The 26,826-nt window shown below is 43.8% G+C and overlaps 1 protein-coding gene across 7 annotated transcripts in view; it reads left to right on the forward strand.

Moving 5' to 3' along the window:
* MBOAT1 (membrane bound O-acyltransferase domain containing 1) overlaps nucleotides 1–22,892 on the forward strand; it is a 106,480-nt gene extending 83,588 nt beyond the window's left edge. For 6 of the 7 annotated variants that reach the window (XM_045497253.1, XM_045497251.1, XM_045497257.1 and 3 more), the window contains exons 6-13: nucleotides 1,897–1,951; nucleotides 3,433–3,616; nucleotides 5,153–5,345; nucleotides 10,698–10,801; nucleotides 13,217–13,281; nucleotides 15,515–15,647; nucleotides 17,795–17,946; nucleotides 21,715–22,892. In XM_045497253.1, coding sequence (XP_045353209.1) covers nucleotides 1,897–1,951; nucleotides 3,433–3,616; nucleotides 5,153–5,345; nucleotides 10,698–10,801; nucleotides 13,217–13,281; nucleotides 15,515–15,647; nucleotides 17,795–17,946; nucleotides 21,715–21,841 — 1,013 coding nt within the window. In that variant the 3' untranslated portion in view covers nucleotides 21,842–22,892. The remainder of the gene's footprint in view (nucleotides 1–1,896; nucleotides 1,952–3,432; nucleotides 3,617–5,152; nucleotides 5,346–10,697; nucleotides 10,802–13,216; nucleotides 13,282–15,514; nucleotides 15,648–17,794; nucleotides 17,947–21,714) is intronic. The other variant, XM_045497252.1, reaches the window with a different exon arrangement.
* Nucleotides 22,893–26,826: the final 3,934 nt, after the last annotated feature.

Genomic DNA, 26,826 nt, shown 5'->3' on the forward strand with positions numbered 1-26,826 from the left:
GCCCTTGGCTAATCGTTTTTCATGCTGGATTTGTTTTGTTACCTTAGTGTTTTTTCTTTTTGCTTGGCTTGGAAAATTATCTAATGAGATTAGTGTGACCCTTGTCCTAGAAGAAGGAAGAACCTTCTGTTTGTATAAAACTGAACATTTTCTTTGCTCATGCCCTTCCTGCAAATGGCCAAGAAAGTGTGATTTACATGATTAAAACCTGGTTCCAGGGGATGAGTACAGCACTTTCAGCCGGGTGGAAGATTTTAATATGGACTTAAGAGGTGTCAGGTACAATTAGTAGAAGGATATTCTACGGATTTGTACTGCTCTGGCAAACGCTTTCGGATGGTTGAAGCTTCTTTATGTGCCAACAGGTTGAGTAGATTTACAATCTCTGTCAGCTAGTCTTATTTTTCTCTAAAGCTTGGGAACCGATTTAATTTCATTTTGACCCTGGGTATTCCGAGTTCATACTTGGCAATTTAATCACTGTGTAGAGAACTGGGTAATTTCATACCAAGGATGGGGTCTTTCTAGGGAGACCATCTGTCCTGGTTTGCCCAGGACTGAGTGCTTTCCCAGGACATGAGACTTTTAGGACCCAAACTGGGTAAGTCCTGGGCAAACGGGGGTGAGTTGCTGAATGTTTTTGTACCTAAAAGTCTACTTGGTAGTGGTTATAGACTAATATTAGCACCATAAACCAATAACTAAAATCAATTTAATTTCTAGGATTGCCAGAGATGTATTGTTGAGATCTTAGAAGAAAGTGTGTTTTTTTTTTAAATACTGCCTTTTTTTTTTTTTTTTTTAATAGGCTTTTTGCCTGCATTTACTACTTAAAGCACTCTCAGTATACCCTATTTTCTGGAACAACCCTTATATGCAGCAAGATGTTTATTTGCCGTTTCTTTTTTTCTTGTGCGTGGGAGGAACAAGTAAAATTCAGAAACACTCTGCCTGCCTTTAGACATGTTTCTGAATTGCCTCTGTGATCGGTGATCATAATCAGTCTTAGCTGAATATACAGTTTTAAAGTCAACTTATGACACTTCAGTTTGAGTATAAGTTAACATCTAAATTTTATGAGAAGCATTAAGGTGATTTTCTGGCATGGATGAATTTTGTTTTATTAAAAATTCTTCGTAATGTTTATTTATTTTTGAGAGAGACAGAGACAGAACACAAGCAGGGGAAGGGCAAAGAGAGAGGGAGGCACAGAATCTAAAGCAGGCTCCAGGCTCTGAGCCGTCAGCACAGAGCCCGACGCGGGGCTCGAACCCATGAACCGTGAGACCGTGACCTGAGCCGAAGTTGGATGCTTAACCGACTTGACTCACCCAGGCGCCCCTGGATGAGTTTTAAAAGAATAATCACCTGATGATTCTTCTGTGTTTTCCCCGCATTCAGGCTTCCATTTCCTGTTTTTTGGAAGAGGAAAGTCCCCTGTTCCTTTCCCCATTCCGCACCTATGTTGTCAGCCAATACTGGGTGTCTGTACCCAGTGCACTCAGGGAGGTACTTAAGCTGGTGCGGGCAGCAAAGGCCGGCTTCTCTCTCTCATGTAGCAGTGAAACCAGAGGCACTTTGTCAAGGAGTGGAGGAGATGTGGGGGCTTCTCTGGGATCCATGACAGACTGTGCAGATTCAGTAGCAGTCCCTGAATCCTCCCCTCTTCACAAGAACATATAGAGACTTTCCTCCTCACACACGTATTTGTGGGTAGCTCTTGAATCCGGGACATTAAAAAAAAAAAAAAAAGAAAGGAGGACCCTTTTATGATTTCTGAAGCAAAATTAATGAAATATGAGATAAATCACTTTCTTCAAATGAATTTTGTAAGCCTCTTTTAGAATGAGTTATCTGCTTCACACATCTTCTTTCTAACTTTTTTCTTTTTTATAGGATTAGGTCGAAGAGCTGAAGACCTCTCTGCTGAGCAACATCGACTTGCTGTGAAGTAAGTTTTCACAGTATGTTCTCTAGGCCTTGGTGTATCAGTGTCCAGAAATCCCCCTCTTTTCAGTATCTGCATATTCACTGCATTATATGGAGGTAATATTGTCTGTTTAATGAATCTGCTGTTGATGGATACTTGGGGTTGTCTGTCAGTCTGTGGCTTTTACAAGTCAGTGATGCATGACCCTGTTCCTTGGTCATTTTAAACAAGTTTGGGTATAATGGTGGGACAGATTCCCGGAAGCGGGGTTGCTGGGCCGGAGAGTAAATGGATCTGTAGTTTTGTTTGTTTTGCAAGATTCTCCTTCACGGAGGTTGTTATGTCCATTATTACCGAGTTAATTTTTATGGGGCCCGTGTCAGAGGGTCCTCAAGAAAGAGTTGTCGGTGCCCGTCAGTAGGATTAAATGCTGGTACGAAACGGACTCAAAGGGCTGGACAGAGGACTGGGGGCCGGGGGATGGGAGGCAGGTGGCAGGAAGCAGGCTGAAGACAGATTGTGGCTGGTGTGGGTGTTGGAGAGGAAGGGAGACTAACGGAGGAGAGTAGCACTGATGGGGAGTGGAAAGAGCCCGTGGCGTAGCACATCGGGGAAGGTGGTGCAGCCATGGTGGTGGAGGGTTCCTGCCAGAGACTTGTAGGAGGCAGGGTAAGGAAGAGAGGGTCCTGGGTGGTCAGGAGACGGAGTGCCCCATTTTCACACGAAGGGATCGGGACTTGGAAGAAACGGAGACCCATTGCAAGAGACTAATGAATCCAACCCTTTGGTCAGTGTTAGGAGGGCATAAGTGCTGTAGGGTATATTCCAGTGACGGGTTACCAGGGGCATTTTAGGGAGCCTTGTCCCCACAATACCATCCTGCCCTTTTAAATGCCATTAAAACACTACCCGGAACTGGCCTCTACAGAATTGTTTCCTGCCGCTACTTCTGTCTGTTGTTCAGGACCTCGTGCCTGGATGCCAGAGCAGACAAGAGGCTGCACAGGGGTGGTTTTGTGTGTCCTCTTCTAGTGGAAACTGGTTCCACCCATCATTTGTTTTGTATTTATTTTGGCAGTCGGGAGGGAGTTTTCCCATTTCAGTGCATCTCGAGCAGCTAACATTAGGTCAGGTTCCCACCCTGCCTTATGTTTATTACCTTCCTTTTTCTCTCGTTAGGCGACCAAGGGTGATGAGAAAGCTCATTTCCCAGCCTCAGAGCCTCCTTTACCCTGGACCTCACCCTCCATGTCCATAGCCGCAGCCGGCCAGCAGAGGGCGCCACGGAGCGCTGCGCCTTCCCCGAGCCACTCCCCGATTTAACCTGCCCTTTCAAACCAGGTTTCTAGCTTTGGTGGATTTTTAGAGAAACGGAACCCAGAAAGACCACCTCACGTCTGGTAATCTACAAAGACAACCCCTGTGTTTAGGATTGGCCTACTTGCGGATCTAAAAGAAAAATCCAAAGACCGAAGACTTCAACTTGTTGTTTATTTTCACAGGGTAAAGCCCTCCTTTTTGCAATACTTAAGCTATCTTCTCAACTTCATGAGTGTCATAGCTGGCCCTTGCAACAATTTCAAGGACTACATAGCCTTTATTGAGGGGAGACATACGCACATGAAGTTGCTGGAAGTGAACTGGAAGCAGAGAGGTTTCCAGAGCCTGCCAGAGCCTTCTCCCACTGTAAGTTTTTAGTGCCGAGAGTGTTTACGCAGAGCTCCAGAAAAATAGAGCTCTGTTTCCAGGGCTGACTCTCACTGGTAATTGTTCTAATTAAAAAGCCAAACAGTTCACCAAAAAGCGTGGCCAATAACCCCCACCACCACCCCTATGCACTGAAAATACCGGTATTGGTATTTATTTACAGCAGTTTTCCATGTTGAAACACCACATGTTTATTTCACAGAGGAGCTCATTGGCTGGAAATATTAAGGCAATTCGTCCGTTAGTCAGTCAGCCAATATTTAATGCTTACAGTGTGCTCGGCCCTGTGCTAGTTAACACGTTCGAATTTATGAGTGTTTTGTCTTTAGGGATAGAAATTCATATCCAGCCCAAAGATAATATCGGGAAAGGGGGCACGGGAAGGGATGGGAACCAGAATAAATGCGATTTTTATTTCAGAGCCCACTTCTTATGTGGGAAACCAGTTTTACGTGGGTACGCTTAAAGCTTGGTTTTATTGGGGTGCCTGGGTGGCGCAGTCGGTTAAGCGTCCGACTTCAGCCAGGTCACGATCTCGCGGTCCGTGAGTTCGAGCCCCGCGTCGGGCTCTGGGCTGACGGCTCAGAGCCTGGAGCCTGTTTCCGATTCTGTGTCTCCCTCTCTCTCTGCCCCTCCCCCGTTCATGCTCTGTCTCTCTCTGTCCCAAAAATAAATAAACGTTGGGAAAAAAAAATTAAAAAAAAAAAAAAAAGCTTGGTTTTATTGACTTCGAGAGAGTTTAAGATGGCTTTTTAAAAAATACTTTCAGGGGCACCTGGGTGACTCAGTCGGTTAAGCGTCCGACTTTGGCTCAGGTCATGATCTCACGGTTTTTGAGTTTGAGCCCCGCATCAGGCTCTGTGCTGACAGCCCAGAGCCTGGAGCCCGCTTCGGATTCTGGGTCTCCCTCTCTCTCTGCCCCTCCCCCGCTCATGCTCTCCGTCGCTCAAAAATAAATAAACGTCAAAAAAGCCAAAAAACCACTAGCACATCTCAAGGCCAGAGCAGACCACATGTAAACCATCCTGGAAGGCTTCCTAAAGCTTTCCATTACCTGCTCACGTCCTGGCTCAGGCCCTCGAAAACTGGCACAGAATCCTTCCTAGCTAAGCCTCTGTCCTTGTGGTGACTGAAACCCATTTCCTCGGCTCTGCTGGTGACAGAAGTGGAAGACAAGCGAAATGGTTCTTTCTGATGGAAGATTGCCACCCTATAATGTCATTTCCCTTATGTTTTGGGTAATAAGACGCCCACCTTTTATTGGTAGAATGTGCTGGTAATCATGGTCTTCCATTTTAGATACATTCAATCCTCAAGGGTCAGAGGTATGTGCTTTCTTCACTTGTAGCCCATATGCCCAGCATCCAATTTGTGTCCTAGGCGTGCCTCTCCTTCTAGGGCCTATTGCCAAAGCGGCTCTTGGAACAGCTTTGTTCTTAATGTGCCCTTGCTCGAGTTGTTTTTCTTCATACTGGAATCTTGAATGGTTACACCGATTCTTTTCCACATTTTCAGGGAGCTGTGATCCGCAAGTTGTACATGACCTTGGTGTCTCTCCTTCTGTTTTTGACACTCACGAAGACCTTCCCTGTCACCTGCCTGGTTGATGACTGGTTTGTTCACAAAGCGAACTTTCTGACTCGACTGTGCTACTTGTATATCGTCATGCAAGCCTCGAAGCCCAAGTATTACTTTGCCTGGACGTTAGGTACGTTCGATGGAATGGCCCTGTGTGACAGAACAGCATTTGGGATCACCTAATCAAAACAGAGTTCAATACGTAATGGGGGTGGCTGAGCCAGTATCGTTTTGTATTTTATCGCGCAGCACTTCTGTCTCCTGCCCTCCGTAAACTCAATCACCCATGATAAGAGAAAAGCAATCCTGCCTCTCGTTTAAACTCAACGCTATTAACAGATGTCCAAATCTGGAAGCTTCCTCCACCAGTCAGAACTGGCCTTTGGTACGGCGGAAAGTTAGGGAAGAATTCCAGAATGAGCTGGTCATCGGGCCATTTTTCTGGGTTGTACATAATACAGGATACATGCTTGAATAATTTACCGATGCACGTGCTGATGGAGGTTATGCTGCTTTAATTGTTGGTTAAGATTTTTTTCAAGTGATTTTTTTTTTTTTAAGGTAGAAAATTCAACTTACTTTGATTTTTCTCTCTTTCCTTTCAAACAATTTTAGACTGGAAAAGTTTAAAGCTTTGCTGGAGTGAGCCGTGAGTCCTTCTATTTACTTGCCAGGCGTGGTAAGGGATTTTGATAAGGCACGGCAGCTGTGTCTAGTTCACATTTGGAACCCTTTCAGGAATGGAAATTTGACTTCTTAGCTGAGGGTGACCTGGGGCTTGATGTCAGGGAGCGATGATTTGGTTTATTAAGCGAGACAGATGATTAAACTCAGTGCCTGGTGCTTCGCCCATATTCCGTGAGTGAAGGCATAGCACTTAATTGAGTTCCTTTTTTCTCATTTCATGCTCTCAAGTTTTTATCTCCAAATTAAACCTGGTAGCTACTGAATTTTTATTTTTTGTGGTAAAATAGACATAACGTAGAATTTATCATTTTAACCATCTCTATGCGTCCAATAGACTGGCATTAAGTAAATACACGGTGTTGGGCAACCATCACCACCATCCGTCTCCAGGATGTTTTCCGTCACCCCAAACAGGAATGCTGTACCCATGAGAAAAAGTAATATTCTCCTCATTCCTCCCTCTCCCCGGCCCCTGGTCTACGTGATTTTCATAGGTCGAGATGTTCAGGGATAAGTTCAGTCCGGTGCAGTATTGATGTAATACTTGGCCAGAAAGATCTGACTTAAGGCTCTTAAACAAGTTTGCAGCATGGGAAATTGTGTCTGTCCTATTTGGTTACTTCAGGGAGTTTTTGTCGAGGACCGGGGGCTGTGCTCGGGGGAACGTAAAGGGGGGACAAGAGCTCTGGTCTGTGGTCAAGATGGTTACGTTGTGTGGGCACAGAATTGTGCACCCCATCCAGGCAGGACACAGAGAGAGCTGTCCCCAGGCGAGGAGTACAGAGGGGACGAGGAATTTGGGCTGGGGCTTCAAAAGTCCTATTCCTCTTTCTGTAGTCGTTCGGTTACTTGAGAAGGAGAATTTCTTGTAGGTAGGCGTGACGCACACTATGGCGAACCCTGCCCGGAGTACCAGGCTTAGTTTTCTACGTGAATTACTTAATGTCTTCACTCTGCTCTAACCTGCGGGTGCGTCTGTGTGTGTGTGCACGTGGGCGTGTAAGCGAATGAGCGAGAGAGGAAGAGCTAATACTCTTTCACACCCTCTTCTGCCTTCTGCTAGTTCACTTACTTTCCTTTTCTCTCTCCTCTCCCTACTTTTCCCTCTCCCGTATTCTGTATCCTAGGGCTTACGGGCTGGCTTCTGGACTAAATGAGCTCCTGCTTTAGGAGGAAAGAAAGGCCAGTCCGTGGCCTCATAGGGAAAGTCTAACACGAGGTGGGTTGTGCTGGTGGGGCTGTGGGTGGGGAGGGGGTTCTAGGGAATGGGGTGTCATTCTGCCCTTTCGGGAGTGCCCCAGATACTGGGAGTGTAGAAGTAATCTTTCCCGTGGGTAGCTTTTTCTTTGGACTTGGCTCTTTTCTATACCCTCTTCCCTTTATCTGTTTTTGATAGCTTCAGTAGAAACACTTCATTAATTTGTATGGCCTCAAATTGAACCTTGTTAGTTTAGATTGCTTGGGCTGGTCTGAAATTAACCTTTGTGTTACGAATAAAGAAGCAATGAAGAGTGTAACAGGGAATGCTTAAACTGCTTTACCAAATAATTGTTTTATCCAGCTCCTTAAAACATCATTTACATATAATTGATGCACTAATTATACGTGATTATAAATTTAATCCTTAAAGCTGGCCTCTTGATGGATCTCAGCTGAGCTGCACCGTGTTAGCCTCGTTTTCTCGTTACTGTTTACAGTGAAATAATTAAAGCTGTTTTCTTTGGACTTCATGTACGATCCTGGTTGTTTTTCCCTTGCTAATTAGTACTAATTAGCGAGACTCAACTTCAGCCCAGGCTGTGTTCCAAGCATCACGACCTCCAAAATATGAGTATCCAACTTATCTATGATCATACAGTAGGCAATACAAGTAAAGCCAGTTTGGGGCTGGTGAATTTAGCACCCACCTCCGCTTGGAGACAAAAACAAGTCTTCGGTTAAGAGGTGGAATGCACTAGGGGGACCCGGTACGTCCCCATCCTCTATAGAGACATAGCATCTGAGAGTCACTAATTCTGGTCCTTCATTTATCTTGGCGGGGTGGCTCGTAGCCGCTCAGGCTGTGGGATCAGAATTCCTTCTAGCATTCGGAGTCTGGCATTGTTGACCACCTGCATGATGAGAATGTTAGGATCACTAAGCCTGGGCAAGACGGACACGGTGATAACAGTCTAACATTTCTTGAGCGCCCACAGGCAAGGCACCGTGCTGTGCGCTCACTCATATCTCATTTAAGTCTTTCCACATGGCTTTAAATTCGATACCATTCTTCTATCCAATTTCCTCTCAAGGGAATGGGTGTCTAGATGTCAGACAACTCTCCCGAGGCCATACGTTCAGGGTGTTGCTCGATGGGGGGCAGGAAACCAGGGGCTTTGCCTCCGGAGCTCACCCTTGCCACTGTCTTCGCACCGCTGGGAACACTGACTGAGAACACCTGTAGAGAGAGAGCTTTCTACAATCCTGGAAAGGTAGCGAGAACCAGAAAGAGAAGAAGTTGTTAATCTGTGTTTTAGATGAGGCTGGAGGGGGGCGGAAGGAACTGCGTGAGGGGCTGCCTTGCAGGTCCCAGCCCTTGTTTTAGTCTCCAACACCGACCCCAACTGCCCCTCTTCTCTTTGTCTTGTCGTTCAGTGTCTTCCCGCACGTTTAAACTGGCACACCCAGTCGTTTCTTAACTGGCACACCCTTGCTTTGTTGTTCTTCTCCTTGTCCGCTGAGTATCCATCCAGTCAGCTTGGGAGAATGACCTATCAGCGCTCAGTACTTCTCTTCCCTCCTTGTAAAAGAAGCCAGATCGTTTTCCAGTGAAGCCAAACATAGTCACCCGGCTAGAGGACCAACCTAGAGGTGGTAAAGCAGTCATCAGCCCTGCCAAAAGGAAAGGAGACGAACATAGAACGGGCTGTTTTTCTTTAGAGTAACCCTTCAGAGGTCACTCTGGAGCTGGCCCTGAACTCCTATAGAAAAGAATGAGTAGAGCTACAAGAAAGATTTTTCTAAGATCTCCCCAGATCTTAAGATGGCGCTGTGATTTTTTATTTTAACTTCAGTAAACATACAGCGTTGTATTTGGTTTCAAGTGTGTGATATAGTGATTCTACACTTCCATACATCAGCAAGTGCCCTCCTTAATCTCCAGACCCTTTTTCACCCATCCCCCTATGCACCTCCCTTCTGGTAACCATCAGTTTGTTCTCTAGAGTTAAGTAAGAGTACGTTTCTTGGTTTGTGTTTTTCCCCCCTTTGCTCATTTGTTTTGTTTTTTAAACACATATGAGCGAAGTCATATGGTACTTGTCTTTCTCTGACTTATTTCACTTAGCATGATACTCTCTAGTTCTATCCATATTGTTACAAATGGCAAGGTTTCATTTTTATGGATAAATCATATTCCATTGTGTGTATGTGTGTATACGTACACACACACATATCACATCTTTATCCATTCATCAATGATGAATACTGGGACTGTGTCCATAGTTTGGCTATGGTAAATAATGCTGTATCTCTTTGAAGCAGTATTCTTGTATTTTTTGGGTAAATACTCAGTAGTGAAATTACTGGATCATAGGGTAGGCCTTTTTTAAAACTTTTTAAGGAACCTCCATACTGTTTTCCACAGTGGCTGCACCAGTTTGCATTCCCACCAGGAGTCTATGAGGATTCCTTTTTCTCCACATCCTTGCCAACTCTTGGTGCTTGTTGTATTTTTTAACTGCTCTGACAAGTAATAAGGTGATAGATATCTCATTATAGTGTTGATTTGCATTTCCCTGATGAGTGATGTTGAGCATCTTTCTATGTGTCTGTTGGCCATCTAGATGTTGTCTTTGGAGAAATGTCTGTGTCTTCTGCCCATTTTTTATCTGGACTATTTTGGGGCGGGGGCGGGGTGTTGAAGTTTCTTTTTTTAAAGAAAATAGTCTGACAGAATTGAACTAAGTGAAAAGAGAAAATCAGCCTCTTGGTCGGCATCTACCTTGATTTCATCAGGTCTCTATCTGATTCCAAAATCGCATAATTAAGGAATCAGAAATGTTGCACTCACCGCAGGGGGACATCTTCTTACAGTTCAGTGAAGTGAAATAAAGATGGAAACGGGCGTTTTCTCAGACTGACTTTGTGGGTAGGATGCTTTGGTAATGGGGTCCACGTGTGGTCTCCGTGGCTGCTGGCCCCAGATTCATGTCTCTCTGTCTCAGCTCTTTGTCTTGTGTTCTGAGCTTTTCTAACTGTATCTCAGCAGCTCTGGCTGAAACCTACTGGCATGTCACCCTGAATGTGTCTAGAACGAGCCCCGGTTTCTCTTTCAGAACTAACGCTGTCAGTTCACGTTGTGCCATCTTGAATGACAACTCTTGGGCCTGAGTCCCCTGGGCCCTCGGTTTCTTCTGGCCTCTGCTTCTGAGCTTAGATGTGTGTTTACCTTCTTCCCTGTCTCCCCTCCTATCAAGTTGGTCACTAAATCCTTGCTGCTTTGTTCTGATTCATTTCTCTTTTACTTCCATTTTGTGTTCTGTGAGCGTCTAGTGCCTTCTTATTATTCGCAGGTGCTCACTAAATGCTAGCGAATGAATAAAAATGAGTCCGTGAATGTTAAGGCCACCAAAGAACCACTGATGTTTCTGTGATTTATGATGGTACCAGGTCCTTTAAATTGTGTTGGTTTCTTTCCCAAAGGAGAGACCACTGCCTCTCTCTCAATCTTAAAGCTAGACAGACATTTAATATCTTATAAAGCAGCAACGTGACTTTTGTTCCATATCCTAATGTGTTGTTTTAAAAACCATAGCTGATGCAGTGAATAATGCAGCAGGCTTTGGGTTCAGCGGAGTGGATAAGAATGGAAATTTCTGTTGGGATCTGCTTTCTAACCTAAACATCTGGAAAATTGAGGTGAGTCTATTATGCTTTTGCATCAAGCTTCCGTCGCAAATAGTGCAAATGATTTGCTTTGAGTGTGGTGTCCCTGGAAGTTCTTCCTCAGAGTGTCCGAGGGATCAGGGAATTCTAAGTCGAGCAGCCCCTTGGACTTTTTTTTTTTTTTTTTTTTTTTTTTTTTTTAAGATAACCTACTTTCTTGACAGTTTGCATGGCTCAAGGAATGACGTGTAGAAATCTGAAAAGGAACCAGGAAAATCGTTTTGTTGTTTACAGTCCTGTTCTTTCTACTAGAAAGTACAGATGTCGTCTTCTCTCATTTCACATTCTGCTTTCTTCAGTCAAGAATACAGACTGGAAGTTCCTGCATTTAGGTTGTTGTATGGCAGGCATTCTCTGTGGTTCCTTTTGAAACATTTCTAATCCATTGGCTTTTAAGAAGTGTTGTCATGGCACACGGCTTTTAGGCCACTCGAATCAGCGTGGGTTTCTTTTGTTGTTGTTTGTTTGTTTGTTTTTGGTCTTTCCCTGGCTCTGTTCTTGGATCACGGTTCGGTTCTTGACATGTCCTTATCTTCAGAGGTGGTCTTGTTGGGGCCAGGAGATTCCTGGTCTTCCTGGCATTGTGTGAGCGGTCAGAGCAGCCTTTCCTCCTGGCTGCTGAGTGGGAGTAAGGACTCGGTTCTCGACCTACAGAAGGGTTGATCCTCTAGCCGGGTGACTCATATTTGCTGTCAGTTCTGGTTTCCCACCCACCACAGGGCAGGCAGGGTGCCACGGGAGAGTCTGAGCAGAAGAGGATGTGCGTGTAGAGCAAGAAACCAGGGATGTGGAGACTGACCGCCTGCTCCCTGTTAGGTGGACACCAGGCCAAAAGGGGGCATGGCCGATGTTCTCCGCCTTCTTAATGCCCGAGGCTTCTCTTCTTCTTAATGGACAAGCAGCAGCCTCCAGTACGACCTTTCTCATGCTTGGAAAAGCAGGGTAGATCATCTACAAGCTTCCCATTTCTATACAGATGACGTCCGAGAGAGTCGCATCGGGACTTCATTCCCTTTTCCCACTCAAGTTCTTGGCTTCCTCAAAAATCTCGGATCACTGCTGGTTGCCTTGGGGTGCTACGGGTGCACGTCCTTTACAGCAGCTCCCTTTGGCCTGCTCACCAGTCCCCTCAGCCGTATGCCCAAAACACAGCCCTCCTGTTGTGGGTGTGTGGTCAGGGTGAAGTGCTAAGTTGTTAAGTCACATCTTTATTAGAAAAGAAAACCAGAAAGCAGAAGTTTGCATTCTCGGTAGAGTTGATCTAGAGCAAAGAGCTGAAGAAACCCAAGGAAGTCTGGTTTAGTTAAGGTACTTCGAAGCTGTACGTATAGCATTGTGTTAGCCAAAGACAACATAAATAAAACCCCTTAGGGCTTTGAATTAAAAAGTTATAATATCTACTTATGTATTTAATTTTCTGTCTAAACTGTCTACCTACCTACCATCTCTCACCTTCCCTCCAAACATACTACATTAGGCCAATATATGGCCCAAGATATCCTTAGGGCTGGCATAGAAAAAAGTGCCACTTATACTCTGCCTTTATTAGGAATTCTGGTTTTTTGTTTTGTTTTAAAGTAGGCGTCATGATGCGGGGCTTGAACTCACAACTCTGAGATCAAGGCCTAAACTGAGATCAAGAGACACTTACCCAACTGAGCTACCCAGGCACCCCAAGAATTCTGGTTCTTGAAAGTTTGCTTCAGGCTTTCCACTACCAGCCTTTGATGTGACTTTTTTCTTTCTTTCTTTTTTTTTAATGAGAAAACCCAATTGATGGATTATTTTGGAATCTCTCTCCTTGGCACCTGTGTCATTGCCAGTTGGGTGATGTTTGTTTTCTTTTTTTGTATGGAGACTCCTTCATGCGTGAAATCTCTCCCTATTCTAAATCCAACTGGAAGCCCTTGAACCTGTGCAGCTCTTGGCAGAATCACTTCACAAGACTGACCTAGTGTATAGATGGCCACATAGGGAAAGATGACAGTTAAATTTAGGTTGTCTCCAGAAAAGCCTAAATCGACATGATGAAACTTTTCCTACGGCAAATCCCCCTTTAGAGTGTTTAGTTTTTAAACTCAGATGACTTAAAAAAAAAATTTTTTTTTAACCAGAGTGGGAGAAAAACCTGTAAGACATTCCTTCAATTTTCCTATAATTTGAAAATAAGTTTTGAGGGAAATGAAGACTTTGCAAGCCAAGTTTTAGTGCAAAGCGAACTGTCTAAACACCAGGAAATTGTACTGTGTAGGATGGAACCGCTGATCTTCTCTGGATGGAGTCGTCTCTATGCACATCTAATCTGCCGCCAGGGAAATTCTGGGGAGGACTTTCCATTACTTGGGGAATTTTTGAAGCTAATGATAGGTGTTATTTTCTTCTTTCTAGACTGCCACAAGTTTCAAAATGTACTTAGAAAACTGGAATATTCAGACAGCTACTTGGCTAAAGCGGTAAGAAAAATAAAAAAAAAAATGACCTCATTGCTCGTGGCACTGGGATATGTTTAGATGGGCGTCGCTAGATGAGCAGTAGCCTGCCAGGAGTAACGTGTCATCTGACACTTTTGTTTTGTATTAACATCTCTGCCCTGTAAATGGAAAAGTAGAAATAATGTGAGAGGGTCACAGCGTAGCATAGTTATTTTAGTGTATCAAAAACCTAATAGTGCTCTTCTTGTCTAGCAGCCACTCGTGTGGTTCTCAGGGCAGTTCCATAGGAGATGGTGGTTATCCCCATTTTACAGATGTGGAAAGTGAGACAGAGAGGTTATGACACTTGCTTAAAGTCACACAGCTAATGAGTACTTGATAAGAGCCCAAAGAGACTCTCTCCAGAGCCAGGCTCTTAAACCTCTGTTGTTTTGCTGCCTCTTACCTATAGGAGATTAGGTCAAGGAAGGTCAATGTCAGCATCAAATCACTAAAGATCTCCATTTATCCCTAGCATTAACAGCTTGATGGCCCCTTGAAGATTTATGTTTTTTTAACCTCACATTTTTGTTCGTTTTTCTCTGTCGTTTATTTCCCTACACATTCCAAAACTGGAAACGTTACTTAATATGGAATTAATAACGTGCTATCCTTGAAGCAAAAAACTCTAGCTAGCGAATACCCCGATCATATGAGTGCAAGAAGAGTGTGAAACTATCAAGCTGTAGATTCTGTTTCTGATACGTAGCATTTTTCATAGGTCCCAACATCGGGGTAAGAGACAATATACGGTAACACTCCAAAGTAAACTCAAGCAGCACCGTCTGAGAATTGACCTGAACGTGCAAATTTTGGGAATTTGTACTTACTGCTGCTATTAATTTTACCAGTAAATTTAGCATAAACCTCTATTTCTTTTTTTGTTTGTTTGTTTTAACATTTATTTTGAGAGAGAGACAGAGTACGAGTTGGGGAGGGACAGAGAGAGAGGGAAAGAGAGTCCCAAGCAGGCTCCGCACTGTCAGCACAGAACGTGACACAGGGCTTGATCCCATGAACCGTGAGATCATGACCTGAGCTGAAATCAAGAGTCAGATGCTCAACCAACTGAGCCACCCAGGGGCCCCGAAACCTCTATTTCTGTATGTCAGGTAATCCCAGTATCTCCATTGGGAATTTATGTTCTAAGATGACTGAACATACATAATGAGCACATAAAAAATGTAACAAATATTAAAAAATCATTTTAGAAAACAAAGTATCTTATTCATACAAAAAGATACAGAGGGTAAGAAACAAATACCTGTGAAGACTAGCCCATTTCAAAGAAACAGGTTCTGTGTCTCTTTCCCCAAATGCATTCTCTTTCTTTGTGTGACGAGGAAGCCATTGTCCTTAGTTTGAGTTCACCTCTGTTGCGTTTGACAATCCATACAGAGCTGGATTGGTGTTAACTGTTTGAATTTCTATTTTATTTTCGGGGGGGGGGTTCTATTGTTTAGTAAAGCACATAGTGGTTTCCTTATACTGCCACTGGCGATTTATAGATCGGATTTGGGAGAAAGTCCCCATCACTTTGTTTTAATCAACGAAGAAGTCAGAGATCTCCAGGGTATTTGCTGACCGTTTCTAGGTCCTCTCAGTGTCACTCTTTAAAGCGAATTCGTGGATTGAAATCCAAAGGGACACTGGAAGCCCTGAAAAGTCGTGTAACCGACATCTTGATTTTGTGCTGGAGTCCTTGCCAAGAGAGATGAAAAGGTTTGCAGCGTCGGCTGGGTAGATGGCATGGAGGCCAGGTTGGGATTCACTTGACCGAAGGAAGATACCCACTTTGAAAGACGCTATCCTGATTTGAAAAGTTCTAGTGCCAGTGGCACTGATCCATAAGTGTTCCCGGTAGATCAGGGCACTGGTGGAGTGTGCATCTATGAGGCAGGAGCTCTTGCTGGGTGGAGTGACCGCTTGGACTTTTATTAGATCTCGTATGATGGGGCCCAGATCATTTAGTTCCATGCAGTTTAAAACTTCCTATTCTACTCCCCACACGATTGGACTATGAATTCCCTGTCTGGTAGCATTCAGGAAACGGAGCTCAGGCAGCTGGCATTGCATTGAAAAGCCCTGATAGGGGTAGGCATGTTCGCCATCCGTAATGGGTCAGATGATTTCTGTGTGGTCTGAAGGCACAAGTGTAGTTAGACGTTTCTGGTCCTCTGACTGATGGCTTTGTTCTACCTTCCTCTCTTCATAGAGTGTGCTATGAGCGGGTTCCCTGGTACCCCACGGTGCTAACCTTTGTCCTGTCTGCCTTGTGGCATGGTGTCTACCCTGGATACTATTTTACCTTCTTAACTGGAACCCTTGTCACAGTAGCAGCCAGAACGGTAAGCTTCCTTTGGTTGTAGGATCTTTTCCCCAATAATCTGATGCCTGTATGTGTGTTACCTTCCGTTCTCAGAAGTAGGTGGGGGAGATGGGAGTGATACTTTGAAAACTCACCACACAGCAGAAGTCTTCCTCTTAGAGAAATACTTCAATATATAGGAATTTTTGGCCACCAAGTGATTAACTGTTTTCATGTTATTTACAGACGGTATTTGCAAAACAAGGAATTTTAGGAGTAACGAATGTTTCGTACCTTAAGAGATGAAAACATTTTTAATCGTTAAGCGGTCTACCAATTACGATGCCTTCGTAATTGAGGCTCCACAGGCTTCATTCTGCTTGTACCCAACTCATTTTCTCATTTCATCATCGTAAGCTGAGAAACAATCCACCAAATCTGTGCAACCAGTAAAATTGTGTTGTTAGAGATCACTCTAACTTTTCACATGCTCATGCCTGATCCGATTAAGTTAGTTTGTGTGAAATTCTTTGTGAATGTGTTTGGGTAGCCTCCAGTTCGTCCTGGACTGTTCCTACTCTGTGCTGGTTGCAGAGTAGGATGCTAAAGAAACACAAACCCTGCCTGCCCTTAAAGAACGAAATGAACACGTATGTGAGTAATTGTAAATCACGGTGTGCTGATTGTGCAGTAGAGTTTTGTATTTGATTTAATCGCAACCTTTGATAATGATTGTGGCCTTCCATCTTTAGGTGCCAGGGATTAAAAAGAAAATTTTTTTAATGTTTATTTATTCTTGAGACGGAGACAGAGCATGAACAGGGGAGGGGCAGAGAGAGAGGGAGACACAGAATCCGAAGCAGGCTCCAGGCACCGAGCTGTCGGCACAGAGCCCGATGCGGGGCTCGAACCCATGAACCGTGAGATCGTGACCTGAGCTGAAGTCGGATGCTCAACTGACTGAGCCACCCAGGTGCCCCTGGTGCCATGGATTTTTAATGACATTTGTTAAACTGTATTTTGGATGTGAATTCAGGAGCCCCAGCGTAGCTATTCACGCTTTCTTTAATTCATGTATCCTGTGAGTGTTTCAGGCACTGGAATCCCGCAGTGAGCAAGAGTCCCTTCCCTGCAGAATACCTGTTTTAGTTCGATGAATGTGGGTTGGAATATACGTGTGAATAAGAATAATTGATTATTTTAAAAGTGCACTAATCAGCATGAGTAGTAACGTCCATATTCCACATATCTGTAAGTGGAAAACAAGGAACGCAGTGTCTTTTCTCCCATTCACATACGCCTTACATTATAAAAGCACAGAACAGATGGCCAGGACAAGCTAAAACAAAGACTGGAATTGTGCTCGTTTATATATCCAAAGTATTATTCCTGAAAATGCCTTTAGCTCTGTGATTTCAACTGGTATCAAAGCATTGATTTATGGAAAGCCTTTCTTTTGGGTGGCCCGGACATATTTTTCACAAATGAGTTAGGTAGGGGGTACAGAGGGTTGATAGAACAGTATTCCCAGGAGAATGAACTCAGGAGTTTGCTTTCTGATACTGCTTACGCTCCCCAGGGGGTGGAGCTCTGACTGTCTTGAACTCACCAAGAAGGAGACTTTAGCTTACCCAGAGGCCCCCAGGAAGCCTCTCCTGCTTTGGGGCTAAGCTACTTGTAAGCCAGTCACTGTCCCAGCTGTGCCTTTGGTTCTTGGATCTGGGAATTACATGTCTTTCTGGAGGCAAATCTAGTCCCATTTATTAAAAGACCTACAAATTAATTATGGAAAAGTTAGCTTTTCCATATTATATCACAGGTTAATATTTTCAGCATGGAATATGGTTTTCGATAGAATCCTAAAAAAAAAAAAAAAGCCTAGAAAATAAATCCGTGCCATCAGTGAAAATATAAATGTGGATGTGTATGCATAGTGAGAGGCTTGGGAGGATATGTGCCAAAGTTATAAACAGTGCTTTTCGCTGGGAGAGATCAAAAGATAAAATTCTTTTTTTGCTTAGTTCTTTGAACACTTGTCAACAGTGGACATAAATATATGTTTTTACAATAATAAAAATCATAATGGCATTTTTGATCACCTGTGTTCCCAAGGTATACTGCCCCCATGCGTGGAATAAAAACTGTTTTTATTTTTTTATCCCTGGCTCTGCCTTCCTTGGCTTGCAGATGAGGAACAACTACAGACATTACTTCCTTTCCTCAAAAGCCCTCAAGGTTGCATATGATGTGGTCACCTGGGCGGTCACTCAGCTGGCCGTGTCCTACACCGTTGCTCCCTTCGTTATGTTAGCAGTTGAACCAACCATCAGCTTATACAAGTAAGTTTCCGTCGTTCTCCATTGCCGTTTCATAAACTTGTCTTCTCTGCGTTTGGCTTGGGAGTTGGCAAATTGAATCCATCGGTATTAAGAATTTCTAAATATGGCTTCCACGTATCTTAAGTGGAGGAAACTGCCAAAATGCGAAATATGTGTCAACTTACAGCAGGAATGTCTGCGTTCAGCTCAAAACCATTTAATACCTTCTGGTTGCTGGGCACTGTCCTAGAAGTTAGGGATAAAATGGTGAGAAAAATAAAAGAAATCCTTCCTGGTGCTCCAGACACAGGGAATAGCACTGAAAAGGCCCCCTGTGCTAGGAGGAGGTTCTGGGCACTGAAGCCCCAAGTGACCTGAGTGTTGGCAGAACCGAGAATCCATGGTAGATAACGGTGAGCTGAGGGGAGAGAGTAGCTATCAGTATCCCTGTTTGTCGTAAGAGGAAGTGGAAGCTCAGAGAGGGTGATTGAACAAAACTCACACACCTCGACCTGAGTTTCAGACCTGGAGTTCCTTTATAGCAAGAACAGTAGCGCAGTCACGAGAAATGTCTTTACAAGCTATTCGGGCAGAATGTTACTGGTTGGAGATCATGCTAAATAGCGATTTGTTGAAGATAACGTGTGTTTAACCGACTAAAGTATGCTGATTCCTACACTCGGGCTCTAGAGGAAGAGAAGCAAATAGCTACCAAGCCAGATCACCCAAGTAGATTTCCATGTATTTACAAAAACAATAATTCCCTGCCCAGATCAGCTCTGTCCAGAAGTTCCTACAGGATAGAAATGCTATCCGGTGTGTTAGTCATCGGCTCGTGTGGCCGTTGAGCATTTGCAATGTGGCTGCGGTGACTGAGGGACTGAATTTTCAATTTTATCTACTTTTAATTAATTTGAATTGTAACAGCCACGTGTTGCCAACGGTTATCATAGATTGCATCTCACAAAGTGTTTTCAGCATCTCTTAAGAGAATCACTGAATCCGATGAAAGAAATGAAAATTGAATGTGCGGTTTTTGGTTTTTTTTTTTTTTTTTTTAGCGGAGGTGGGTCTGGTTGCATTCCAGATCTGTTCCTCACTTGGGGCTAATTTCGGTGACTGGCAATGAATGGCAGTTGTATGCAAATCACTTCTCCGCACATCCATCACTGCTTAACATTTAAATTTCAGATGTGCTTTATTTTTAGGTCTAGTCGGTTTTCAATCTATGGTGACTTCCCATCTCAGCTTTAAATTCCCGTCTAATCTTATAAATTGTGAATCCCAAGTAAACACTTAAATGTATTATGAAAGAACCTGTCTGAGCTCAGGATACTATGACTAAATATAGCCTGAGTGAGTTCTGCCACATTTCCCTCGTTGCGGAGGCCGGGAAGTCCCAAGATCAAGGTGATGGCAGATTTGGTTTCTGGTGAGTGCTATCTTCCTAGTTTATGGAAGCTGCCTTCTCTCCGTGTCCTCACAGGGTGGCAGAGCCACACAGGGAGAGGCAGCTCACACTCTCGTTTCACTTTATCTTCCTATAAAGGTACTAATCCCATCACAGGGCCCACCCCCAACCAGATTACCTCCCAAAGCGCCACTTCTCCAAATACCATCCCTTGGGAAGTTAGGGCTTCAATACGTGAATTGGAAGGTTGGGGCACCTTGGGTCCATGGCCGGACCTTTTTGGGAACTCCTTTTGAAAGGCAAATCCTTATCCACAAACTTGTCTTTAAGTAGAAGACACTTAAAAAATATTTTTTAACATTTACTTGTTGAGAGAGAGACACAGAGCAAGCAGTGGAGGGGCAGACAGAGAAGGAGACACAGAATCTGAAGCAGGCTCCAAGCTGACAGGACAGGGGCTCGAACCCATGAACTGCAAGATCATGACCTGAGCCGAAGTCCGACGCTTGACTGAGCCACCCAGGTGCCCCAGTAGTGACGCTTTCTTAAATTCAGTGTGTAAGGATGCCAGGTAGAGACCTCTTTTGCAGATAGCATCTCCTCGAGAGTGAGGACTATGCCTCATTCATCGGTGTATCTGGGGTACCTGGTTCGGAATTAGGGTGCTCAACAAATGTTGAAGTTTTCCATAATAAAGAGATGAAGTGTTTAAAATTTTAGAAAAATATGGAATGGCAGAATAGGTTACTAAACTTTGGGAGGGGATCGAAATATTTTCCTTTTGACTTCCAAAATAATTGGCTTTAATCTAACATAACTGTTCCAGTGTAGATACGGCCACATATGAAAGATTAAGGAAAATGCAAGAACAAAGCGTGGCTGGAGTGCCTGTTGAGCCAGTGTGTCTATCTATAGAACTCTTTTTCACTCTCAGTGTCCTGGTTTAGACAATAAATTAATTGTTTACTTGCCTGGGGCTGGTTAAATTATAGGAGCCTCCTTATCCCCGGTTTTGCTTTACATGGTTTCAGTTACCCGCAATTACTCTCTGGGAGCAAATGATCCGCCTCCTGATGTGTGATCAAAAGGTCAGTAGTAGCCTAATGTTACTAATTTTATCATCTCCCATCATCACAAGGGTGAGTACAGTACTATTGTACTGTATTTTGAGAGAGGAGAGACCATATTCTCATAACTTTTATTAAACTACATGGTTGTAGTTGTTCTATTAATTTCTTACTTTGCCTAATTTATGAATTAAACTGTATCATAGGTCTGTATAGGGAGAAACAGTATATATAGGTTTCATTACTGTCCACAGTTTCAGACATCTACTTGGGGCACTTGTCTACTTTCAGACATCTACCGTGTCCTCCAGCTAAGGTGGGAGGGAGGTGTCTGTGGTACCCTCACTCCTATATTCCTGTTGTTCCCCATTCCCCTGAAGGAAGGAAGGGCTTTGCCTTTTTTTAGGTCCTGGTTTAATGCTTTGTACATCCTAAGCAGTAAATGCTTATTGAAAGAATAAGTGAAGATGTATTTGCTTCTGTTAGAACTCTTGACTATTCTGTAGATGCTTTCAGGGAAACTTATTTAGGGGATATGTGAATTAACCTGATTCCAACGTGTCTGAGAAGGATACATGAATCCGTTCTGGGTTTCTTGACATTATTTTCCTTTGATCTTCCAGAAGCATTGGAGAACGTTAAGTTCAGCCTTTCCAAAAGGCTATAGAACAGTTGTACAAATGTGAGCGGTTTCTAATTACTTGCATTTACAGATATTTATTGTCTACAGTGTGTTCAGTGTGCCGAATGCCACGTTTACACAATAGAAATGCACAGACTGAAAAAGCAGCACTTGTTTCTTATTAGTTTGGGTGAAAGCGATTTGCAGAGTCATAGAGCAGGTTTTGAAAATCTGGATTCGTCTGGCTCCTAACACACACAAGAACAACTCTTGACACTTGAGCATATCAGTTAAAGTGTAAGAAGCGTTTGTGTCTAGGGAACAGAGTATAGGGTTTGAATTGGGTCCTGTGTGTTCTTAGATTTCAAATCATTAGGGGTTTCTGGCTGTTACGGGATTAATGCTCTTCGTCTGATTAGGGCAGGGGGACAGTACTGTGTATCTATCTGTAGATGGGCTGATGGGTTTGCTGTGTTCAGTTCTATGCTTTTGGTCCATCCCTGGCCTGCTCACCTACCGAAGGAGCCCCCCCACCTTGGGGTGGATCAAGGCAAACTGGAATACAGACGGGTTGGCTACTGCCCAAAATTGTGCCTTCACTTGCTGGCCTGCAGATGACATAATCACACCCATGTGACTTTTCCCATTTGCATCCTTGTGCGAAATATAATTTTTGTGTTTTATTTTAGGTCCATGTACTTTTATTTACACATCATAAGTCTTCTGATAATACTATTTCTGCCAGTCAAACCCCATGCTCATATTCAGAGGCAGCCTCAGACTCTGAACTCCGTTAATAAGAAGAAAAAAGATTGATACCTCCAAGAAAAAGCTGAGCTTGTAAAACTGCAAAACATCGGAAAGTTGAGACCAAAAGGCTCAAGGGTTCTCCAGTGACTTAGAAGCAATGTTTACATGCATTTTTAAGTGCAGGGAGAATTTTTAGTCAAGCCTTTTTAAGTCAGCCATGTCCAGTTGATTTAATATTTCCTAGGACATTTGAGTGGTGTGGAGGTATGTGCAGAACGTGCCAGAGACCGTGCAGTCTGGGCTGCTGGGTCTTTGCTTCTCTGGCACGGATTTCCAGCCACGGGAGCCCATACATCTGCTCCGGAAGGCAGAAGGTGGTTGCTGACAGAGCTGATCTTCCAGAATATACCCAGATATGGTTGTTCCTTGGGAAGCCCCAGACCCTTTGACCACAGTGACACAACACTCAGAAGACCACGGAGGAGAAGGAGCTGGCACGAAAGAACCAGGAGGACTTGCCGTGAACACTTGAGTGGATGGAAAGTCAGGCATGCCCTAAATTAGGCTGCATTTTTTTCCCCCAAGAGATAGAACTTTTCCCTTTTTTCCTTCTGAACTGAGCCAAGATTGGAAATCAGTCTCCTGTACTCCAGGAGTCTAGGAAGGGCTACTGTTTTCCATTTCACACACGCCATCTCTTTGCCCAGGGATGGCCCTGAGAAAACACCCAAATGTTTGCACCATCAAAGGCAGAATAAATAAGCCTTCTAAATAAGTAATTTGTTTTTAAAAAAGTTCCATAGAAGCTTGTTAAGAAGCAGCATTTTTCTCTTTGCTCACCTCATTTCGTGGAGGTGTTCATGATCTTGGTTATGATACACACACCAGCTGATTTTTACTTTTCTGGTTTTGCGGTTGATTAAATTTGACTATTTTAGTTGAATCATCGTAGTGGAGAGCAGAAATGGAGGACCGTTTTCTATCCTTGTTATGAATGTGCTGTGGTTCCTTTCGGGGACTTCTATTGGATAATATTCTACGTGGGAGAAAGAAACATGGTATTAAATGTGCAAAATGATGAAACTGATAATAATAAATTATATGTTACAACAGTGTATCCTAAAGTAATGGTGAGAGAATTTGTTCCAATCAGATGGCTCCCAATTGGTTTTTTACCAAATGAATGCTGTGTTTCTATATAAGAGAAGCATTCCTGAATGGAATGATTGCTTTTTGTTTCTGTGAGGGGTGACTCAGCATTCTGAAGCACGTGCCTTATATTTGTGTGTTTCTCTAAGTTTTAACAAATGCACATAGTTCAGGTTTTTCTCTTAAGTTTTAACAAATGCACAAAGTTCCAGTTTTTACTTGTTTAAAATTTGACCTTTTATGACCTGTTCAATTTGTCCTCTATGTCAGGTACTTGGAAGGTTTTGGTTTTTGGTTTGATTTCCTATCTTCATTCCCAACTTTGCAGGTAGGATTAACCCCCTTTCCCAGACGAGGAAACAGAGAATCAGGGGGAGGTTTGCTAAGTGCCCCCACAGTCACAGAGTTAGTGAAGGAGCAGAGATTAAAATCCAAATTCCAAAGCTTTGGACAGTTTGTGATTTCCAGGAGGTACCCTGCTGCTGCTTAAGGCAATGAAATGTGAAATGATGTGCTTGTCCCTTGAAGAGTTTGTATGGTGTTCATGGAGACTACTAGAACCTAAACTCTAGGCCTTATATGTAAGATAATGGAAGTTAAGAAATAGCACATTTTGGCCGGTGTCTGAGGCTCACCCCAATTTAACCAGGTAACCTTGGGGCAATACCACCTTGCTGGTCCACGAGGAGTGTTAGGGGAGAGGGGATATGGGTACTTACAATCTATCAGAGTCTTTTTCCAACAGGAACATGTAGAGGTGCAAAACCAAGAAAAATGCACACCAGTAAAAATGATATAGATCACCGTGGGCCCAAAGTCTTTGGAGTAATCCATGTTACAGTAAAGTCTTTGAACTTGGCAATATGATTTATATTCAAGTTTCACTGTATCTAAATATCTTCATTTCTGAGAGAAGAATTTTGGTAACAAGAGGAGGGGTGATCACCAGGGTGACCATCCTGTTGTACCAGTGACTTTACTGACCCCTCGGTCGTGGGCAAACTTGGACCATTTGGTCCCTCCAGTGTTTGCTGAGAATCAAGTATTCATTACAGAATGGAGTCAAAGTCAGGCCTTTGGAATCTGGGCTCATAGAGGCCTTATGTCAGACAGTGCTGGGCTCTTAGGCACATTTTTCTTATTGTGGGACTTTATTCAGTGCAGGCACTTTATTGTGCTTTGCAGATACTGCATTTTTTGTTGTTGTTTTTACGATTTGAAGATGAACGGCAACTCTGTGTTGAGCAAGTCTGTTGGCAACATTTCTCCAACACCATTTGCTTACTTCGTATCTGGCTCAGCTTGGTGATTCTCACAATATTCCAAACATCTTTGTTATTTTATATTTCTTATGGTGATCTTTGATGTTACTATTGTGACTGTTTTAGGGTGCCATGAAGCACACCCATATAAGACAACAAACTTATGGGGCGCCTGGGTGGCGCAGTCGGTTAAGCGTCCGACTTCAGCCAGGTCACGATCTCGCGGTCCGTGAGTTCGAGCCCCGCGTCGGGCTCTGGGCTGATGGCTCAGAGCCTGGAGCCTGTTTCCGATTCTGTGTCTCCCTCTCTCTCTGCCCCTCCCCCGTTCATGCTATGTCTCTCTCTGTCCCAAAAATAAATAAACGCTGAAAAAAAAAATTAAAAAAAAAAAAGACAACAAACTTAATTGAGAACTGTGTGTGTTCGGACCTCTCCACCAACCAGTTGTTCCCCCAACTCCCCCTCTCCTCAGGCCTCCCTATTCCTGAGACACAATATTGAAACTAGGCCCATTAATCACCCCACAATGGCCTCTGAGTGTTCAAGTGAGAGCAATAATCACACAGCTATCACTTTAAATCAAAAACTAGAAACGATTAGACATGGTGAGAAAGGCATGTTGAAAACAGGCTAAAAGCTAGGCCCCTTGCATCAAACAGCCAAGCTGTGTTTCAAAGAAAAAAGTTCTTGCAGGAAATTGAAAGTGTTACTCCAGTGAAACAGGAATGATAAGAAAGCAAAAGAGCCCAGTTGCCAGTTTGGAGACAGTTTTAGTGGTCTGGATAAACCAAACCAGCCACAGCATCCCTTACGTCAAAGCTTCATCCAGAGCAAGGCCCTAACTCTTTTCAGTTCTATGAAGGCTGAAAGAGGTGAGGAGCTACAGAAGGAAAGTTTGAAGCTAGGAGAGGTTGGTTCGTGAGGTTTAAGGGAAGAAGCCGTCTCCATGACATCAAAGTTCACGGTGAAGCAGCAGGTGCTGATGTAGAAGCTTCGGCAAGTTCTCCAGAAGTTCTAGCTGAGGTAGTTAATGAAGGTGGCTATGCTAAACAGTCTTTTACTGGAAGAAGATGCCATGTAAGGCTTTCAGAGCTGGAGAGAAGTTAATGCTCTTGTTAGGGGCTAATGCAGTGGGTGACTTCAAGCTGAAGCCAATGCTAGGTCCCTTCAGAATGATGCTAGATCTTGGGGCGCCTGGGTGGCGCAGTCGGTTAAGCGTCCGACTTCAGCCAGGTCACGATCTCGCGGTCCGTGGGTTTGAGCCCCGCGTCAGGCTCTGGGCTGATGGCTCAGAGCCTGGAGCCTGTTTCCGATTCTGTGTCTCCCTCTCTCTCTGCCCCTCCCCCGTTCGTGCTCTGTCTCTCTCTGTCCCAAAAATAAATAAACGTTGGGAAAAAAAAAAAAAAAAAAAGAATGATGCTAGATCTACTCTGCCTGCCCTCTATAAATGGAAGAACAGAGTCTGAATGACAGCACAGAACAGAGTCTGAATGACAGATGCCATATAAGGGTTTCAGAGCTGGAGAGAAGTCAATGCATGGCTTCAAAGCACAGCTGGCTCTTGTTAGGGGCTAATGCAGTGGGTGACTTCAAGCTGAAGCCAATGCTAGGTCCCTTAAGAATGACGCTAGATCTACTCTGCCTGCCCTCTATAAATGGAAGAACAGAGTCTGAATGACAGCACATCTGTTTACAACATGGTTTCCTGAATCTTTTAGGCCCACAGTTGAGACCTAGTGCTTGGGGAAAAAACGATCCCTTTCAAAATATTACTGCTCATTAACAGTGTCCCTGGTCACCCAAGAGTTCTGATAGAGATGGACAGAGATGAATGGTGTTTTCATGCCTGCTGACGCAACATCCATTCTGTAGCCCATGGATTATTGGGTAATTTTGATTTTTACGTCTTATTAATACATCTCCTAAGGTATAGCTGCTATAGATAATGATTCTTCTGAAGGATCCAGGCAAAGTAAACTGAAAACTTTCTGGGGTTCTTGTCCAAGATGGTGACCTAGGAAGACCCCCTTCCTCCCCTCCTCCATGGATACAGCAAATCTACACCTATTTACAGAGTAGTTCCTCCTGAAGAAGAACTGGGGGCTAAGCAGGTTTTGCACAGGTAAGGATAAGCCATGTAGAGAACAGCAAGAGAGGTGGGAGACATGGCAATGAAGCGAACCCCCCATCCCCAAGGCTGCAGATGGCAGCGGGGAGGAATAGTATTGAGGGATCGTGAGCAGATTCATCTGATGTGATGTGGGGCACAGAAAAAAAAAAGCCATGGTTTAAAAGGGCAACTAGAATAAGAATATAAAGGAACTGCTCTAGAACCCTGCAAATGGCTGGCGAGTTTCTGGAACTTTCTCCGGGTTGCAGGGGCTGATGAATACCATGGTTTATGTTCGTCTTTTTTTTTTTTTTTAAGTTTTTAAAATAAGTTTATTTTTGAGAGCAAGTGAGCAAGCAAGCATGAGCAAGAGAGAGGCAGAGAGAGAGAATCCCAAACAAGCTCTGCACTGACAGCGAGAGGCCCGACGCGGGGCTCAAACTCATGAACTGTGAGATCAGGACCTGAGCCAAAATCGAGAGTCAGATGCTTAACTGAGAGAGCCACCCGGCACTACTGTTTTCCTTCCT

This window comes from Leopardus geoffroyi, chromosome B2 (genome assembly GCF_018350155.1).
Source record: "Leopardus geoffroyi isolate Oge1 chromosome B2, O.geoffroyi_Oge1_pat1.0, whole genome shotgun sequence".
Classification (NCBI taxonomy): domain Eukaryota; kingdom Metazoa; phylum Chordata; class Mammalia; order Carnivora; family Felidae; genus Leopardus; species Leopardus geoffroyi.